This window comes from Tachysurus fulvidraco, chromosome 26 (genome assembly GCF_022655615.1).
Source record: "Tachysurus fulvidraco isolate hzauxx_2018 chromosome 26, HZAU_PFXX_2.0, whole genome shotgun sequence".
Lineage (NCBI taxonomy): Eukaryota > Metazoa > Chordata > Actinopteri > Siluriformes > Bagridae > Tachysurus > Tachysurus fulvidraco.
Window position 1 is genome coordinate 9751704 of NC_062543.1, and position 20472 is coordinate 9772175.

At 38.8% G+C, this 20472-nt stretch overlaps 2 protein-coding genes across 10 annotated transcripts in view; one reads left to right on the forward strand and one right to left on the reverse strand.

The window, feature by feature from the left end:
* The window catches only part of mcc (MCC regulator of WNT signaling pathway), a 94655-nt gene extending 78923 nt beyond the window's left edge, over positions 1-15732 (forward strand). For 5 of the 8 annotated variants that reach the window (XM_027168010.2, XM_027168011.2, XM_027168013.2 and 2 more), the window contains exons 14-16: positions 605-687; positions 6546-6668; positions 12587-13522. In XM_027168010.2, coding sequence (XP_027023811.2) covers positions 605-687; positions 6546-6668; positions 12587-12767 — 387 coding nt within the window. In that variant the 3' untranslated portion in view covers positions 12768-13522. Of the gene's footprint in view, positions 1-604; positions 688-6545; positions 6669-7235; positions 8230-9684; positions 9867-12586; positions 13523-15214 lie in introns of those variants that run through there. The other 3 variants (XR_003443969.2, XM_047809519.1, XM_027168016.2) reach the window with 3 other exon arrangements.
* Positions 15733-16224: 492 nt separating this feature from the next.
* Positions 16225-20472, reverse strand: part of ppp1cc (protein phosphatase 1, catalytic subunit, gamma isozyme) — a 37649-nt gene continuing 33401 nt past the window's right edge. For both annotated transcript variants that reach the window (XM_027168020.2, XM_027168021.2), the window contains exons 6-7: positions 17553-17687; positions 16225-17408 (exon numbers count right to left, since the gene is read on the reverse strand). In XM_027168020.2, the coding sequence (XP_027023821.1) occupies positions 17319-17408; positions 17553-17687 (225 nt within the window). In that variant the 3' untranslated portion in view covers positions 16225-17318. The remainder of the gene's footprint in view (positions 17409-17552; positions 17688-20472) is intronic.

Sequence of the window (20472 nt, forward strand, 5' to 3'; positions counted from 1 at the left end):
CAACCAGTAATGGTCTAGTCATGGTCACATAGTCACAAATCCACTGTCTTCAGAAGCCCATCCTTCATAGGATGAGTTAGAAGAAAGCTAGAGAGTTTCATTGAGCTTGTTTAGAAATTTGTATTATATGGCTTAAATTTCTTTGGAAACCAGTCACTTAGAGAGGTTCCAGTTCATGAGTGTAGTCTCACTAAATATCGGGCCTCTGTCTTAACATTACAGTACCTTGACAGTACCTTGTGACCATGATTTGTGAGATGCTTTAGTAGTTCCAGTTACAGTAACTACTTGGCACTGCTGCTGGTTGAGGCTGCTGAAAATTAACCTATTTGCATACACACAGGACTGTGCTTTTATCCAGGTCTACACAAATGTAATACTGCAATTTGTTGTTGGAATTGAACCTAGGGTGCAGCAATGATCGCAAGGGATCCTGCCGCTGGACCAATTGGGGGCCCCCTCATGCCCACATACACTGTAAAAAACAATTGCAATTTGGTTATTTCTAAGACACTAGCTCTTATATGTTTCTGTATACTGAATGTGTAATCACAATGTTTTATGTTGTATGATTTTTATACTTCGGTTATACTGTGTTTTTTAGGACACTTCAGTGACTATAGTGTCAGAGCTGAGAAGCATCAGTTACAGTGACCCTGCAGCAGAGCTAAATAATGCCCTCCAGAAGTAAGAACATACACACAGAGACACAGACATACAGTTTATCCCTACACACCTTAAGTCTTAAATTTGTATTTACATTTTATGGCTTTTGGCAGATACACGCTTATCCAGAGTGACTTAAGTCCTTAGCAGCACAAATGGAGCACAAACGAATGAGACTATTTTGGGTAAATTTGGAGCATGTGGGGGCTGATGACGTCATCGGCCAATAATTCAGTGTTTAATATTATAAAATCAAAAACAGCACAAACGAAACTTTTAGCAGCACAAACCAGCACAAACAAGGCACAAACGAACGAGACTATTTTGGGTAAATTTGGAGCAGGTGGGGGAGCTGAGTGACATAGATTTAACTATAATTATTCTTTTAATATCTAAAAAACCAAAGCAGCACAAATGAAAATTTTTGCAGCACAAACGAATGAGGTTTGATGTGCATGTGATTGTTGTGCTCAGTACAGTTAAGTTATTAAGAATTCTGATGGAAAGAAAATGTTACACAGTCTGATCGTGAGGGCCTGATTGCTTCGGTAACTTTTTCCAGATGGCAGTAGGGTGAAGAGTGTGTGTGACGGGTGTGTGGGGTCATCCACAATGCTGTTGGCTTTGTGGTTGCAGCGTGTGGTGTAAATGTCCCTGATAGAGGAAAGAGAGACTCCAATGATTTTCTCAGCGGTCCTCACTGCAGGGTCTTGCGTTCCATCTTCTTATGAAGTCGAGACACTGCTGGGCTTTCTTGGTGATGGAACTGGTGTTGAGTGACCAGGTGAAGTTCTCCGCTAGATGAACACCAAGAAATTTGTTGCTCCTGACGATCTCTACAGATGATCCATCGATGTTCAGTGGAGAGTGGCTCTACACCAGGCAGTTAGCTGTTGCACCTCTCTGTATGCTGACTAGTCGTTCAGCAGAGTGAACAGCAGTGGACTGAGCACGCAGCCCTGGGGGCCCATTGTTCAGTGTGGTGGTGTTGCAGATGCTGTTCCTGATCCGGACTCCCAGTCGGGAAGTCCAGGATCCAGTTGCAGAGGGATGTGTTCAGTCCCAGCAGGCTCAGCTTCCCAATCAGGTGCTGAGGGATGATACACACATGGACAAAAAAAGTAATAATAAATAAAAACTCTATGAATGTTAACCAATGAAAGTCAGACATTGCTTTTCAACCATGCTTCAACTGAATTATTTTAAAAAATAAACTCATGAAACAGGCCTAGACAAAAATGATGGTACCCCTGAAAAGACTGAAAATAATGTGACAAAGGAACATGTTAATTCAGGGTGTCCACTAATTAGCATCACAGCTGTCTACAATCTAATTAGTCAGTGGGCCTATATATATGGCTCCAGGTAGTCACTGTGTTGTCTGGTGACATGGTGTGTACCACACTCAACATTCAGAGGAAGCGAAGGAAAGAGTTGTCTCAGGAGATTAGAAAGAAAATTATAGACAAGCATGATAAAGGTAAAGGCTATAAGACCATCTCCAAGCAGCTAGATGTTCCTGTGACTACAGTTGCACATATTATTCAGAAATTTAAGATCCATGGGACTGTAGCCAACCTCCCTGGACATGGCCGCAGGAGGAAAATTGATGACAAATCAAAGAGACGGATAATCCCAATAGTAACAAAAGAGCCCAGAAATACTTATAAAGAGATCCAAGGTGAACTTCATGCTCAAGGAACATCAGTGTCAGATCGCACTATCCATCGTTGTTTGAGCCAAAGTGGACTACATGGGAGACGACCAAGGAGGACACAAATCATAAAAAAGCTAGACCGGAATATGCCAAACTACATGTTGACAAGCCACAAAGCTTCTGGGAGAATGTCCTATGGACAGATGAGACAAAAATGGAACTTTTTTGAAATGTGCTGGCCAGTGTCAGAAAGCTTGGTCTCAGTCACAGGTCATGGGTCTTGCAACAGGACAATGACCCAAAACACACAGCTAAAAACACTCAAGAATGGCTAAGAGGAAAACATTGGACTATTCTAAAGTGGCTTTCTATGAGCCCTGACCTCAATCCTATTGAGCATCTTTGGAAGGAGCTAAAACATGCCATCTGGAAAAGACACCCTTCAAGCCAGAAACAACTGGAGCAGTTTGCTCTTGAGGAGTGGGCCAAAATACCTGCTGAGAGGTGCAGAAGTCTCATTGACAGTTACAGGAATCGTCTGATTGCAGTGATTGCCTCAAAAGGTTGTGCAACAAAATATTAAGTTAGGGGTACCATCATTAGGTACCAACTAGGCCTGTTCCATGAGTTTATTTTTTTAAATAATTCCATTGAAGCATGGTTGAAAAGCAATGTCTGACTTTCATTGGTTAACGTTCATAGAATTTTTATTTATTATTACTTTTGTCAGATTAAATTTTTTCCTGTGACCATTGTGAGTTTTTCTTTCATTGACCGAAGGGTACCAACAATTTTGTCCACGTGTGTAGTATTGAATGCTGAACTAAAGTCTATGAACAGCATTTGTATGTACGTGTCTTTATTGTCCAGGTGGGTGAGTGCTAAATGAAGGGCCGTGGCAATGGCATCATCCGTGGATCAGTTTGGACGATACGCGAACTGTAGGGGGTCTGGTGAGGGTGGTAATCGGTGGGAGTGATGGTCTGCTTTGCCGTTACATTGTTCTGCACCTCAAACAGAGCGTAAAATTCGTTCAGAGTGTTATGTCCAAGGACGTATGTCCTTGGACAAGCAGGAAGTAATAGGAAGTAATAGGTACCACCTGACCCCAATGATTGGTGAGCTGATGTGATTGGACGAGGAGAGGAAGTGGTGGAGATTTAAGCTGCACCATTGCACAGAGCTGTGTGTGTGTGTGTGTGTGTGTGTGTGTGTGTGTGTGTGTGTGTGTGTGTGTGTGTGTGTGTGTGTGTGTGTGTGTGTGTGTGTGTGTGCGTGCGTGTGTGCGCGTGCGCGCGCGCTTCTGCTTCCTTTCCTCAACCCTAAAAAGCATTGATTTATATTCTGTTGATTGAATTATTGGGTTAATCATCTTGTACAGGTTGCCTATTATCAGAGAACCCATTTTTGTTGTAACCCACTGTTTTGTACATACTTTTGTTATTTCTTGACCTATTAAGTTGTTGTTTATTCTTTGGGAAGGGATTTGTAGAGAGGTTGGGGCCATTTTCTTTCACGTTTTCTCTTTTTTAAGCTAGTTAGGGATTAGTTTAGTATTATAAATTTTGTTTTGTTTTCTTTTGTAGTTTAGTTAGGTTCTTTCTAACAGTTTGAGGGTTTTGTTTGTTATTTTGGCCTTGCCCACTCTTGAAGCCTTTAAATCTCTTCTCTGATGGCTCGGGACAGTTTGGCCTTGCTGTCCTTAGGGCCGTCCTGTCCCCTGTTCTGAATGCTAGGTCTCTAGTCTTCAGCAGCGCACGCATTTTAGCAGTCATCCACGGCTTCTGGTTGGAGCGTGTGGTGAAGGTCTTGGAGACGGTCACGTCATCAATGCACTTGCCGATCTAGCTGGTCACTGATGCTGTGTATTCCTCCAACTTGATGGAGTCACCGTTGGTTGCAGCCTCCCTGGAGATGTTCCAGTCAGTGCACTCAAAGCAGTCCTGAAGAGCAGAGGTGGCTCCTGCTGGCCAGGATTTCACCTGCTTCAGAACCAGTTTAGAGCATATGACAAGTAGTCTGTATGCTGGAATTAGCATAACAGAGATGTTGTCTGAGTAGCCGAGGTGGGGGCGGGGTTCCACACGATACGCGCTGGGAATGTTTCTATAAAAAAGATCCAGTGTGTTTTTTTTCCTCTCGTCGCAAAGTCCACATGCTGATGGAATTTTGGGAGCACTGACTTGAGATTTCATGATGGAAATCTCTGGCGATGATAAACAGTCCGTCAGGGTGAACATTCTGCAGATCGCTAATAGCACCATATAGCTCACTTAGCGCCTCTTTATCATTAGCGCTGGGGGGAATGTAAACTCCGACAAGGAGAACTGTGGTGAATTCACGTGGTAAATAAAATGGCCTGCATCTAACAGTAACAAACTCTATTGGCAATGAGCAGTAGTTAGAAACAAGCACAGAGTTCTTACACCATTCTGTGTTGATGTAAACACACACACCACCACCGCGAGTCTTACCGCACAGAGCTTCATTTCTGTCAGGTCTAAACGAGGTGAGTCCATCGAGCTGAATGGCGGCGTCCGGAACTCTGTCGCTGAGCCATGTCTCCGTGAAAACAAAGACGCAGTAGTTTCTAAACTCCCGCCGTGTAGTGCGTTCGAGTCGGATGTAGTCCAGTTTATTGTCCAGAGAGCAAACATTGGAGTAGAATGGACGGGAGAGCCGGCCGGCTAGGGTTTGTCTTTAGCCTAGCACGGACACCCGCACTTTTACCGTGCTTCCGCTTCCTCGCGCGTCCCCTTTCGGCGTTCCCTCTCCTGGTCTCCAGTATCGGGCGATGCCGAGGACTGGAGGCCTGGTCTCCACAGCAAGCCGAGTTTGTGAAGCCTTTCCAGTACATCATCGTGCAGGTTGGTTGTTGCACGCTTTCTATATTTCAAAATTTTCTAAAATTTTGAACACTCCTGCCTCTGGTGTCTATGTACTGGAAATAGTCAGGCTAAAAACGTAATTAAAACCTTGAAATGAGTGGAGAGTCTGCTTAGAGCAGATGTCGCTATCCTACATGTTAACTAATATGTGCAAACTTCCAGGTAGGAGGCAAACCATTCCTAATCTGATCCAGCAATTCCAAGACTCCTGAAGGTGGAAAAGGGAGTCTTGTGGTTGTTCATATTAAACAACTCTGAAAGATTGAGGAGGAAAGGACAGATGACAGCTTGGCTGATCTACCAGCATGTAGATTAAAGTGTTGCTTTAAAGCCAGATTGGTTGGGATCAAGAGATAGACAGACTGTCACTAAAACAAATTCCTTGCATGTGAAAACATGCCTGGCAATAAAGCTGATTCTGATTCTGATTCCGACTGTTGATTAAACAAGATTTTTTTGAAGGAAAGAAAGAAGTGACTAAAAAGTAGTTACTGATATCTAATAAATCCAGAGAAGGTTTCTTCAGGATGGAAATAACCCTTGCTCTCTAGAAGGTAGTTGGTACATGACCAGATGTTAGGGATCCACTGGTGATCATGCTGCAGGGTGTAGGTTGATAAATGTGAAAATGAGGGAGAAGAGGATTCCTGTCTGTGAAATGTGGGTGTAAGTGGGGCAGACGTGAATGTCTGGCAGATTTTCTCAATCTTCTCCTAAAAGTCTCGCAAAGTCCAGAACTCGTAGTAAAATTTATTCTGAATTTAGGGGGATTTTCAGCATTTTCTTTCTAGTTTAGACATCTACCAGTTCCCACCCATCAGCCAGATCTAAGAAAGTATACTGCTGCTCATACTCTGTAACAGTGCAGCATAACACACTTGGAGGAAAACTCTATCTACCCACCCCAGTATGCAAGAGCTGAAAACCTAATGTACACTTGAAATGGCAAAAAGATTAAATCATATTGACTACCCATCCAGAGTGTATTCCTACTTCATGCCTAGCCTGCCTGATGTCCAGTCTGCCTGAAAATGGCTAGCTCTCAATTTCTCTTTCTCTTCTCTTCTCAATATTTATCTATACATCAGACCAATTTTAATTTAAACCAATTTAATATGAAAGTTTTTGACAGTGCCTTGTTAGATTGATTGGCCAGAACATTTATCAGAGCACAACCATTGGATATATAAAATACAACATTGTGGTATATCCTGAAAAGGAACCTATAGGAACACTGAGTATTTGCTGTGAGAAAATGTGAACAGTTGTCTACACAAAGGTGTGTCTGCTAAGCATTGTCTTTTGGGGTGTGTGTATGTGTGTTTGTTTGGCAGAGAAATGAAGCTGAAGCTCAGAGTGAAGGACCTGGTGGCTGCATTGGAGAAACTAACCAACTGCAGTGAGATTCGGCACCAGCAATCAGCAGAGTTTGTGAATGACCTCAAACAAGCCAACAGGTAACCAAGTATACACATTTATGCAGTTATCCAATCAGTTAGTCGTGTGGTAGTGTAATCCATAAAACCATGTAGGCAAGTCAAGAACTTTCACATCAAACATTAGAATGAGGAACATTTTGCTTTCAGTTGCATGGTGGTTGGTTTGAGTTTGCATACTGATCTCCAGGGCAGATCTGCAGGTTGAAAGTTGTTATTGTTGAGAGTGGCCAGAGGTGAATGGCCAGACTGGTCTGCACCAACAGCAAGGCTACAGTAACCACAGGGTTTGGCTACAGAAAAAGCTTTAATATAAATCATTACTCTATATATAAAGTGGATATAAAAAGTCCACACCTCTCTTAAAATGCCAGGTTTCTGTGATATAGAAAATTTGACCAAAATATATAATTTCAGAACTTTTTCCAACTTTAATGTGACCTGTACAACTCAATTGAAAAATAAATGAAAATCTTTTTTGGGAGGAGGGGGTGTGAGTAAAAATAATAAAAAAAAAATAATAATGTGGTTGCATAAATATGCTCCAAACACATCTGTTCAAGCACATTTTGGTTTTATTTATTACAGCACTCTGTCTTTTTGGGCATGAGTCTATCAGCATGGCACATTTTGACTTGGCAATATTTGAACACTCTTCTTTGCAAAAACAGTTTGGACCAAAAATGCAAGAGAATCTCCTGTGCCCAGCCCTCTTCATGTCAGCCTAATGATTTTCAATTGGATTCAGGTCTGGGTTCTGGCTGGGCCATTCCAAAACTTTTAATCTTATCCTTTGGATCATTGTCATGCTGAAAGATGAAGTTCCTCTTCATCTTCAGATTTCTAGCAGAAGTCCCATGGTTTTGTGTCAAAATTGACTGGAATATGGAACTGTTCATAATTCACTCCACCTTGACATAGGTCCCAGTTCCAGCTGAAGAAAAACAGCATCAAAACCTGATACTGCCATACTGCTTCATTGAAAGTGTCTGATTATCATTAACTTGGATAAAACAGTGTTTGAGAGTTGTTTGCACATATTCTCCTGTCTGTAAATATTAATCTTGTAGCATTTTTGTGGACAGGCATTAGGTTGACTTCAAGCCTCAAAGTTAGTCTGGGGTGCTCCACACAATGGTTGTTTTTCCAACGCATCACATTAACAGATAAAAATAAATGGAGTTTTGTCACGGCAATTTGTGTCCAATCCTTTCCATTCTCCTGATTGTAGCTGAGTGATAAACCTGGGTATGTCCTTTCTTTCCTTTATAACATTCTTCTGTAATATTCCCGTATTGTCCATGCTTAGAATCCACTTGTTCTTTCTGAAAAACTGGTAGGGGAAAAAGTCATGAGCATAGCATACATTTGTCTTATAAAACAACCAAATCTATCAAAACTATTCCTGGCTGAGCAGGCCCAGGAAGAGTATCCTTAGGTTCATTGATCACAGTCTCATTCCACAACCGCAAAATCTGAATGGGTGGAATTCTGTTGGTCTGGTTTGCGAACAGGCCAAATCAGGGCTAATGATTTAGAAAAGCAAGGTCTTATAACAACACCCTGTTCTAATAGAGAATCCACAGTACACTGTATATATGGATTTGCCTCATCTGGATAATTGTACTGCCTAATGGAGCGTGGGTCACATCCTTGAATCTTCACTTCCATCACACTACCAACAACTCGAACACAATCATGTTTTAACCTAGAAAAAAACACATCTCTTTTGATATAAAAGATCTGATAACTCGAAATCCTCAACAGATAACCACGTATCTAAATTATAATAATCTGTCTTTATTATTGCATGTACATCAGAAATTTCCACAACTTTTTATTCACTTTGAGTTTTACACCAAATACAATTGTTGCCGTAGCCAATAACATAACCACGCTTAGTCATAATACCAGAGCCCAAGATACTGTGACCATCACAGTTCTGCTGAGCCAGGCAGTGTGTTTAAACTCATCTTTGCCAGTTTAAAATGACATTTTTCATTTGTGATGCTAGAGAAATTGTTCCAAAACCTTCTACTGTTAGTGTGTTTTTATATTTCTGTGGAGGATTGTTTGAATGAAGAATTGTTAATGAAGCACCAGAATCCATTAACCAATCATTGCTTTGGCCTCCAACAGCGATGTTTACAATTGATCTACCGTGTCTGTCTTGTGTTCTACATGTGTTTTGGAGGTCTGGGATTTGTATTCTAAAGAAGATTTGGTTTGAGAGCTCTGCTTTTCCGTATGAAAACACAGTTCCTCATTCTCTTTATTTAACCTGCTTACTGTAGCCTGTAACTGATGTAAGTACATTTTTGGGTCTGTTCTCTTAATTGATAATTTGCATACAGTCGTATGCAAAAGTTTAGGAACCCCTGACAATTTCCATGATTTTCATTTATAAATAGTTTGGATCGGCAATTTCATTTTGATCTATCAAATGACTGAAGGACACAGTAATATTTCAGTAGTTAAATGAGGTTTATTGGATTAACAGAAAATGTGCAATATGCATCAAAACAAAATTAGACAAGTGCATAAATTCGGGCACCCTTGCCATTTTGTTGATTTGAATACCTGTAACTACTTAGCACTGATTATTTGGAACACACAATTGGTTTGGTGAGCTCATTAAGCCTTGAACTTCATAGACAGGTTCATCCAATCATGAGAAAAGGTATTTAAGGCCTCAAAACAACTCTCAAATGACCTGAAAGCAAAGATTGTTCAGCATTATGGATTAGGGCAGGGGTCGGCAACCCGCGGCTCCGGAGCCGCAAGTGGCTCTTTCATCCCTCTGCTGCGGCTCCCTGTAGATTTGGAAAATAAATATTTAATTTAAATTTATTTTATTTTAGTTTGTTAGTTTAAAAAAAAAATTCTAAATTCTAAGATTATGATGCTCTTGTAACATTAAAATAAACCGTGTTTAATTTTTTTGTCGCTCAAATTATGCGTCATAAATCCGACACACAGAAGCAGACGCATTTTTGGTTTGCTGCAACCGGCAAGTTAAAATTTTGATGTCATGCAGGTTTGTCTTCAAAGCTTGAGAGCCCTGGCCATGAATACGAAGAGGACTCAATTAGACACTGAACATTTTATTTGAAAGTAACCTTCAACTCAGCATCTTTTTTCTTAAAGTTAGTTCAAAACTGTTCAGATATTTTTGTTTGCCTGCAGAAATAAAATGTTGTTTACTCGGTAGCAGTTCATTGATTTCATAAAAGCAACACACTACAGTTTTTTTCTATACTTTCCATAAATGTAAAAAACGATATATGCAGTGTTCTCTTCGTTTTAGATGTCAAAAGGGTTTTGTGGCTCTCTGTGTTTTTTTTTTTCTGTGGGAAACGGGTCCAAATGGCTCTTTGAGTGTTTAAGGTTGCCGACCCCTGGTTTAGGGGAAGGCTACAAAAAATTATCTCAGAGATATAAGCTGTCAGTGTCCACTGTGAGGAACATAGTGAGGAAATGGAAGACAACAGGCACAGTTCTTGTTAAGGCCAGAAGTGGTAGTCTACGTAAAATATTGGCGAGGCACAGGATGGTGAGAACAGTCAAAAACAGCCCACAGACCACCTCCAAAGACCTACAACATCGACTTGCTGCAGATGGTGTCAATGTGCATCGTTCAACAATTCACTTTGCACAAGGTGAAGCTGTACGGGAGAGTGGAAGTACGAAAGAAGACTTTTCTGTACATACACCACAAATGGAGTCGCTTGAGGTATGCAAACGCACATTTGGACAAGCCAGCTTCATTTTTTTAATAAGGTGCTGTGGAGTGATGAAACAAAGATTGTATTATTTGGTCATAACAAGGGACGTTAAGCTTGGCGGCTAAAGAACACAACATTCCAATAAAAACTCTTGCTACCCACTGTAAAATTTGGTGGAGGGTCCATCATGCTGTGGGGCTGTGTGGCCAGTGCCGGTACTGGGAATCATTAAAGTTGAGGGTCGCATGTATTCCACTCAATATCAGCTTGAGAACAATGTTGAGGAATCAGTCACAAAGTTGAAGTTACGTCAGGGCTGGATATTTCAACAAGACAACGACCCAAAACACTGCTCAAAATCTACTCGTGGCATTTATTCAGAGGAACAAGTACAATGTTCTTCAAAGGCCATCCCAGTCCCCAGACCAGAATATCATTGAACATCTGTGGGGTGATTTGAAGCGGGCTGTCCGTGCTCGGCAACACTCAATCCTAACTGTATTGGAGATATTTTGTAAGGAGGAATGGTCCAAAATACATTCATCCAGAATCCAGACACTCATTACAGGCTATAGGAAGCATTTAGAGGCTGTTATTTCTGCTAAAGGAGGCTCTACTAAATATTGATGTGATTTTTCTGTTGGGGTGCCCAAATTTATGCACCTGTCTAATTTTGTTTTGATGCATTTTCTGTTAATCCAATTTCACTACTGAAATATTACTGTGTCCTTCAGTTATTTGATGGATCAAAATGAAATTGCTGATCCAAACACCCAAATATTTATAAATAAAAATCATTTAGGGGTTCCTAAAATTTTGCATACGACTGTATGTCCCTCCTTGCTATATGACAAAATGTGAGTCACTGGGTCAGAGGGGATATGTATTTTATCCAGAAAATCTTCCAGGGATTGGGGGTTGACATGAATTGGAAGTGAACATTGACTGGTAAAAGTTTGGAAACAGGATTTATTTTTTAAGCTTATCTCCCAGCTCATCTCCCATCTTCACTTTAATGCTACCAAAACTCCCCTATTTTTCATACTCCTCAAGAAGATCAAGACCTCTTTTATTAGGATTGTAAGGTGGTGGTCTTTCCTTTCTCCTGTATCATGGTTCTCTTTTTTCTGTAACCTTGTGACCACTGTTCTGATAGAGCTGTCTAACAACTATTACCGACACATGATGAGATTTCTCTGAATTATGGTTACTGTTGTAAAACTATAGCAGGGTCAATCTCTGATTGGTAAGTGGACAGTCATTGAATACTTTAAGAAGTGGCTGTACAACAGTTGATGGAATCCTTCTGCTGATTATATCTCAACTATCTCAAAATTACTGTTTGCAGCAGTGATTAATGACAATCAGTCCACAAGCTAAAAAAAAATCCTGCTCAGATCGATGGTTAAAAACCACCACAGATAAATGGTAAAAGGTGATTATTGCACACATGTGCATGGGAAAAATATGAGCTACAGTATATAAATGGTCATCTGAATCCCATGTGCATTTAAAAGATAGCTCCACTCCACAGGCTTGCCGGGTGGAGAGGGGCTATACATAACATTCAAGTGTTGTCTAATGTTGAAAAAGGAATAATGATTCTTAATAAAACCTGTTTGTTATTTCTTCCACCTTGAGGTGTTCTTCCAATTCAGCAGACATCACTGGGTCTAAAGAGTTGATATGTATTTTATCCAGAAAATCTTCTAGCTAATGGGGGATTATTTTGGAAAAAGGATTTATTTTTTAAGCTTTCATCCATCCTCAAGAAGATCAAGACCTCTTTACAGGGCCACCAGAAAATCCACACCTAAGGACCCACATCCTCACATTCTCTGAACGTTACCCTTAATGACACTCCGTACTTAGCTACACTCTCTTCCTACTCTCCTTCTCTGTGGTAGTTACATAATAACTACACTCTTTATTCATATTGACCCACTCTACTCTCATTTTCTCCATTGTTCCCCTAATGAGCCTATCCAGAGACTGTAGGATCCTTGACCCTGGTGGATACAAACTTGTCAAGTCCTTTCTTGACTGAAAAAGCTGCTCAGATGAGTAGTGAAATGTTTCAGTCTAACAAGAAAGTAGTCCATTTGATACGGCTTAACTTCCAAATATCTTATAATTCAGTTTATACAGGAATAGGAAGTAGTCTATGAATTTGGTCTTGGCTTTATGACTGTGTATGCATGTGTGTATCAACAGTAATCTGGTGGCAGCCTATGAGAAAGCCAAGAAGAAACAACAGAACAAGCTGAAGAAGCTAGAATCTCAAATGATGGCCATGGTGGAGAGACATGAGACACAGGTGCGCATGCTCAAACAGCGCATCACCCTTCTGGAGGAGGAGACATCACACCAGCACACCAATGAGACCTCCCTCTGATGCACACACAGAATAAAACAAAGCTCTGCCTCTTCTTCTTGAGATATACAATAAGTTTGGTGAACATACTGATCATCAGCATCTCAGAAAACTACTCTAACAGTAAGTGAGCCAAATATAGTCAATAGCTTCAAAGTCTAACCCCTTACAAATAACTCTAAATCTAAGAAGTGAGAATTGTTTGGTCCAAAATATGGCACCGTGGCAGCCTTGCTCTTCCCAGAATATACATGCCACCTTCCAGAAAGTATTTTTAGAAAACCTAAAAGAAAACCTATATAGATATTACTAAATTATAGCACCTCCAACCTCTTTTGATATTTTATTCAAGTATTGGACTGCAAACTGTTCATTTTTCCTGAAAAGTATCTTTGAAGAAAATTCATCACAAAACTATGATTATCAAGTATTGACATAACAAAATGTGGGACTCGTATACAATATACTACTGTTACTACTGTAACTAAGTCACTGTGCAACATCACAGCTCCTTTGGTTTCTATGTGGTCTTGGCAGGAGGTTCAATTTAAGTGCATGAGCAAGTCAAACCCCATGAACCACATTCTCATACATGTTCATGTTTTAGTGTTAAAATATAAATGTACCACAGTAACACTGGATTGTGCTGTTCATTAAATTTAGATGAGAACCTGACTAAACTGAACTAAATTTTATCAGAGAACTGTAATGTCTTTTGATTATAGTCTCTGAAGGACAGCTGTGAAAATTTAAAAAAATAAAAACTATACTGCATATAGAGTCCCAACTGCCTTGATGTGTAAAGGAAAGCACATACCGCCACAAGAGCCAATATTGTTTCATAAATGCAACACTCAAGCCTAATCTAAACTAACTGACTAACTAACCTCAACCTCACTTTATACCTTTGCGTTAATTTGGTATGCCAGGCCATCTTTCCAAACGTTACCAATGCTAATGTTTGAATGGGTACAAAATCTAATGGAAAAAGCCTGTCTTGGAGATTGGAACCACAGTAGACGTTTGCATGTACTAGAGGATATGAGGACGTAACACGTAAAAATTTTCTTATTAAAATGCGGTTCAAAGAAAAACCTTTGTTCTATTGGTAAATTGTGGTGTGTTCAAGTAAACAGGCAGAGACAGAAGCTGAGTCTGGTTTGCTTTTTAGTAAAAATAAGTCGGAAAAATAAACACCCAATAATTCCATAATCAGTGAATCAAAATTAAATTTAAAAATGTGTATTTACAAACTATCCAAATGCAAAAAATAATTATAAAGTGAGGGACAAGAGCGGTGCTCAATGAAAAGAAGTCAATGAAACAAACGCATCAGCTAAATCTCAGGTACCAATACTTAGCTAACAAAAGAAAACAGAAAAGAAACATCTTCAGCGTAGAACGCCGCTAATTACGCTGCCTAATAACACAAGTACAATGATTGGCATCCGCTCGTAACCTAGTGTGTCAACAGTTTTACTCTGCGTGATGAAATGTAAGTCACGTGACAAACTAATCTGGTCCCAATCAGTATGTATCAGAGAAGGACCGGAATAGGCACCGTTAAACCGAGAGTCGAGTCACAGCATAGACATAGATAACAGCATTGTAGTTCACAAAGAAAAAACCTTAACACACTATAACTAACACGGAATTAGAAATAAGCAAAGGCAAAACAAGAACGGGCAAGCAAACGCAGGTGAGCAAACTACCAGGTAAAGTCAACGCCCCTCTCTCGCGCTCTTGTCGCATACGGGTCTTTATTCCTGGCCATAAACACCGGATTGGCTCTTGGAGTAGCTTGTGAAATGATAACTGGCAGCCGATTCGTCCAATCACAGGACCTGCAAGGCAGAACAGTGAATAGAGGAGGAAAGAGAGAAAACAATACGGGACGTAACATACTATATGCACTGGATTTTCTCCTAAACCAGAAAAAGCAGGTGCTTTTTGCCTTTTGACAGACTTTATTCTTGCTAAACACTACGGACAACCAAACCTCCTAAGATTTAGGACAGCGCCTGCTTTAATCTGAACATCTGTACCTCCATGCAATTATCCAGTCAGCTAATGATGTGGTGGCAGCACTCGGAATGGTGTTATCTCAGTGATTTTGACTGTGGCATGATTGTTGATGATAGATGATAACAGAGAGGTCAAAGGCGAATGGCCAGACACGATTGAGCTCACAGAAAGGCTATAGTAACCGTACAATTGTGCTTAACAGAAAATCATCTGAGAATGCACAACACATAAACCTTGAGGTAGATGGGTAAAAACACCAATGTTAGGTTCCACTTCTGTCAGCCAAGAACAGTAAGCTAAGGCTACAGTGGCTAAAAGCTCACAAAAACTAGACAGTTGAATGTAAAAACATGGTCTGATGAATTTTAGTTCCTGCTGAAACAGATGATTCAGTCAGAATTTGGCACCATAAGCATGAAATCTAACATTCCTTATATCAACAGGCTGGTGAACCCAGTAGAACAATTTAGGATGCAGGAGAATGGGAGATTCACAGCATGAAACATCTACAGGAATTGCGTGATTCAATCATGTTAAAATGGACCACAATCTGAGAATCTAGAAATCTGGAAACCATGCTGTGAAGAATAGAGGCTGTTTTAGTAGAATGTTCCTAATATAGTTTTTAGTGAATGATAAACACATGCACAAAGTTTAGCATCCATAAGTATTGGGATATTATCATGAGTCTACATGCTACATCAGTACTAATTGATACATCAGTATAAGCTTAAATATTTAGTATTGTATATTCAGTATTTTTATATAATTTTTCTATTGGTTTATAACTATATGTATTTTAAGTATTGCTGAGATTTAAAGTAGTGTTCGTATTATGTTTTTATAATACATCAACTGGTCCATACAGATGCATTCCTGCAGTTAGCTAGACTAGCTAGTTGTGTATTACTTATTACTTTGTGTATAGGGACATACTGGAAAGAATAAACAGCATTGAGTAGTCTCGTGTCTGTAGCTTTATTTCCATTCTAGAAAAAGTGAATTAAATAACTGAATATAACTGTGTGAATTTTATTATTTATTATCCCCACTGTGGCTCAGTGTAAAGTTCCACTATACTACATTAAAACTACAGCCTTTTCCACTGCATTTCTTCCAAGGATGAGCTTCCAACATTTCTGGCTGAAGAACAAATTTATATTCCCTAGTGGCACCACTGGGGCAAATTCAAAAGTCCTAGTATTTTCTCACAATATTAACTGAAGCTCTTAAATGTATCTATTATTTAATGCCTGGCACGTATGACACATGTCTGATGGGGAATAAGAATATGCATCCGTTTCTGAAACATCATCAATCACCATTACAAAAATACATCGTCAAGATTATAACCAACTACAGAAATATTTTTAAAAGTAGTTCTTTAAAACTAGAAAGTATTCTTTAAAATCATATACACATTTAAAGTACAAAAAACAAGAACAATTTGGAGTTATTGTGTACCCAATTAACATTACATTTTATTCAAGTTTGATCAAGGAATTCAATTATTTATAATGTGAAAAATTTAGTTATTGCCAAGACTAAACAAAAAGATTTTATAATGACAGTTGGTTTGAGAGACACAAGAAATCTTAAAACAATATGAAAAGCACATGCAGAAGTTAACATATATGGTGTTGAGCTACATTATAATGAGACATGCTGAAAATCTGCATGACAAAACATTATCACAAGAAACCTATGACATTCTGACATGTACTCTCATTCCCGATGCAAAAGCTCCTAAATCCTTAACAAGTCTACTGAAGAAAAAGCAAAAAAGGCATCTTGGCAAATTGAAGTGGATAAAAAAAGAAGTTTGATGCTGGTTTAATTTGAATATAATCTGATTCATAAAACACACCAGCTAGATCTGCTCAGCTTTTACTACAATGCTACAGATCAACAGATTCATTATGCATGAATTCATTTATGCCTTTAAGAAAAAATAAATCCCAGGATAATCTTAAAAGATTTCTTAAAATAGAATTGGACAGAATAGCAAATCTGGAATATTCACAAAAAAAGCTAGTGTGAAATCATATTTCAGATCCCATTTGCTCCATTTTATAAAGTGAATATACTTAGCTTACTTGTTCACAGTGGTCTAAAAAGGTACACGAGAAGCTAAACACACACAAAAAAAAAGTACTGTATGGAGAAGAAATTGTGGAGTGCTTCCACAGTTAGAAAGGTTCCCTGCATTAACTGCTGCCAGTGTTTTACCCAATGGTGTAAATGCTTTGCCACTTTGCATATAATATATGAAACTAAATATATATGATATACGAGACAAAACCTAAAATAAAAAAATGTGCAGCTTGAAGAGTTCAAGGCCCATGCAGTCTGTAAGTCCAGCCTTCATTAGTTGGATGTAATATAGTAAATGGTGTACAAAATTGGGGAGAAAACTGGGGCTGTCTTCAGTTCAGTGAATCCACACAACCACTATGCCAGAAAAACATTCTGTGAAGCTGTGACAAATAAAAAATTTAAAACATAATAGCAAAAGTCCCAAAATTGACCAGTGCACTGGTAGCAGGTCTATTTCTTTGCCTGCTTGGTGACCATGTTCCTTGGTGGAGTCACTGGACGACTTGAGTTTTGCTTCTTCTTCTCTGCTGGCTTCAAAATCTGAGGAATTCACATAATAATACTATTAAATATAGCCTTACCTATTTGCATTTTGCTTTAATGTTTTTGGTGATCAGGCACCTCGAATCATGGATGTTTGTAAATAAACACAATGAAAGCCCATTTCCCCAGAATCCCATATACCTGAAAAGAACACATGAGTGTCTCATCCACGCTCATCATGGCGCCAGCGTTGTCAAACTCACCACAATAGTTTGGTGCAGAAAACAATGTCACTAACTGCCTCTTGGCAAAGAATTCATAGCCATCTTCCACCACCTACAAGAAGAAAAAAGATATGGAAACATTACAATTGCTACCTGAAGCTTACATCTAATGAATACATATTATTCAGATGGTGTCATATGCCTAATATTGTGTACAGGTTCATAAAAGTTTAAGCACTTTTTTCCAGCACTTATTTTTTTATTTTCAAGACCAATAGGCAGGATATTTATTCCCAACAATCCATTGTATCCATTTATACCAATAAAAATATAATAAAACAAAGTGCACTGAATGTGCTTTTTGAATAACACATTCAAGACATTAAGTGCAAATGCGCAAGAATTTGGTGCTACAAAATCAATATGAACATTTTAGGTAAAAAAATAAATAAATAGCAAAATGATTACTGAATGCACTTCGTTTTACAAGTTCAAAATCATCCTTACACCTCCATTTTTATTTTCAAAACAAATAGACAAAATATTAAACACCTGAAATTTATTTTCGACGATCTACAGGAACTAACGATTTTAGAAATAAATAAAAAAAATCATCATCTTTCGTCTTTTTCCGTTAGGTGTCACCACAGTGAATCATCTGGTCCCTCCTACTCTCACACCAGTTAACTTTCAACACATACATATATCTCCTCTTTGGCCTTCCTCTTGACCTCTCACCTGGCAACTCAATGTCCAACATCCTTCTACCAATATAACCAATATAACTCCTCTGTATATGTCCATACCATCTCAATCTAACCTCTCTGACCTTGTCCCCAAAACAACCAAGCTTAGTTGTCCCTCTGATGTGCTCGTTCCTAATCCTGTCCTTCCTCGTCACTCCTAAAGAGAACCTCAACATCCTCATCTCTGCTACCTCCATCTCTTCCTCACTGCTACAGTCTTTAACCCATACAGCAGAGCTGCTCTCACTACTGTCTTTTACACCTTTCCTTTGATTCTTGCTGACACTCTTGTCACACAACACTCCTGACACTTTTCTCCACTAACTCCAACCCGGCTGCACTCACCTCTTAAGCTCTTTTCCACACTCCCTGTTGCTCTGACCCCAAATACTTAAACTATTGCATCTTCTTGACATCAGCCTCCTGTGACCTCACTGTTCACACTTCCTTTCTTAGCATAGCTTCCACTACTCTTTCCCATAGCTTCATTGTGTGGCTCATCAACTTTACAAAAAAAACCAACAACAACATTATAATATAATAACCAAACTGCAAACCAACATATTCAAAAAATCGAATTAAATGAATTCAAATAAATGTAAGCTTGTGCTACCTTTTTTTTTTTAACCACATCTAATAAGCCATAGATAAAATATTAAATGAAAATAACCTTTATTTTGCAGTCTACATCCATCCACTTATCAATGTAGGCAAGGCAAGTATCTTGGGCAACTGAGATTTTTATATATATATATATATATATATATATATATATATATATATATATATATATATATATATATATATATATATATATATATATAAAAACACACACATACCAATATATACATACATACATACATATATATATGTAAATAAAAATAATCACATTTATTCAAAACAAAAGGTTTTCATAATAAAGCTATCACTGTCAATCATTTTGGACGATTAATTGCTCCATGGTCCAGTTCTTATGCTCACATGCCCAAGCAGACATTTTTGGATGTGTTTTTGCTGGGGTCGGCATGGTTGCTCTGAATGGTTACTCCATGGTTGCTCTGAATGGTCAGTAGGCATCTCAGCTCTATGCAGCAAGCTGTGATGCACCCTGTTTTGACATGTTTCTATCATAGCCAGCTGTTTAGATGCAAAATATTTAGCAAATAGTGCTACAGCAAGTACTCTTCTCTGGGATCAGTCCAAACAGGCTAGCCACCCCACCTGCATTTGCAGCCATTGGCACCCATTACCCTGTCACAGGTTCATCAGCTGTCCATGCTCGGACCACTTTTGTTAGGTACTGTATGCCACCGCATGACAGGAACACCTAACAAGACCTGCTGTTTTGGAGGTGCTCTTACGCAGTCACTGAGCAATCACAATCTGGCCCTACAAGTCCAACAAGGGATCACAATACTCAGAGCACTAAAACACTGCAGATAATGAAGGAAATAAATGGTTACCCTCTGCAGTTACATTATATTTGTATAGCACTAAATACAATTTGTATGTACTGACCTTGCAAATCTATATGACAAATTAAATTTTATTTACACTTTATAGTGAAACACAAATATGCACTGGGTCATGGGATTAGGAACAAAATGAAACATGCATTTTCTTTGCAATATAAAAAATAGATTTCAGTCATCTTTGTACATTTGTGTAAAATACAAATGATACTTTGTAGCCATATTTTATTTTAAAAGACTTACCAACGAAAGTAATAATGTTGATTTTTTTTTCTAAGATTTCGTGACAAAAATAAATTATTCAAACTGTGTGGTGTGCAAAAACTTTTCTTCATTTGTTGATACAAAGGAAATATTGTGCTTTCAAGGACACAATTGGCAATTTGTCACAGTGTGTTTCTAAAGGAAAAGTGCAGAAAAAAAAAGAAATATAAATAAATATAAAATAATATCCAGGTGTTTGGATATCAATGTGATCAGTGTTGAATCAAATGTGTGGAAATTAAAGCTGCACCACCCTTACTAGACAAGTCTCTCACTCTCTCAAAACTCAGTTTCATAATAGAAAGGGGAATGTGAGGGAAGCCACAGAGGACAACAACTATTTTAAAGGAGTTGTGCATCAATAAATATCAAGATCCTGGATAAAACTGTGGCCTGTATGGGATAGTAGCTGGAA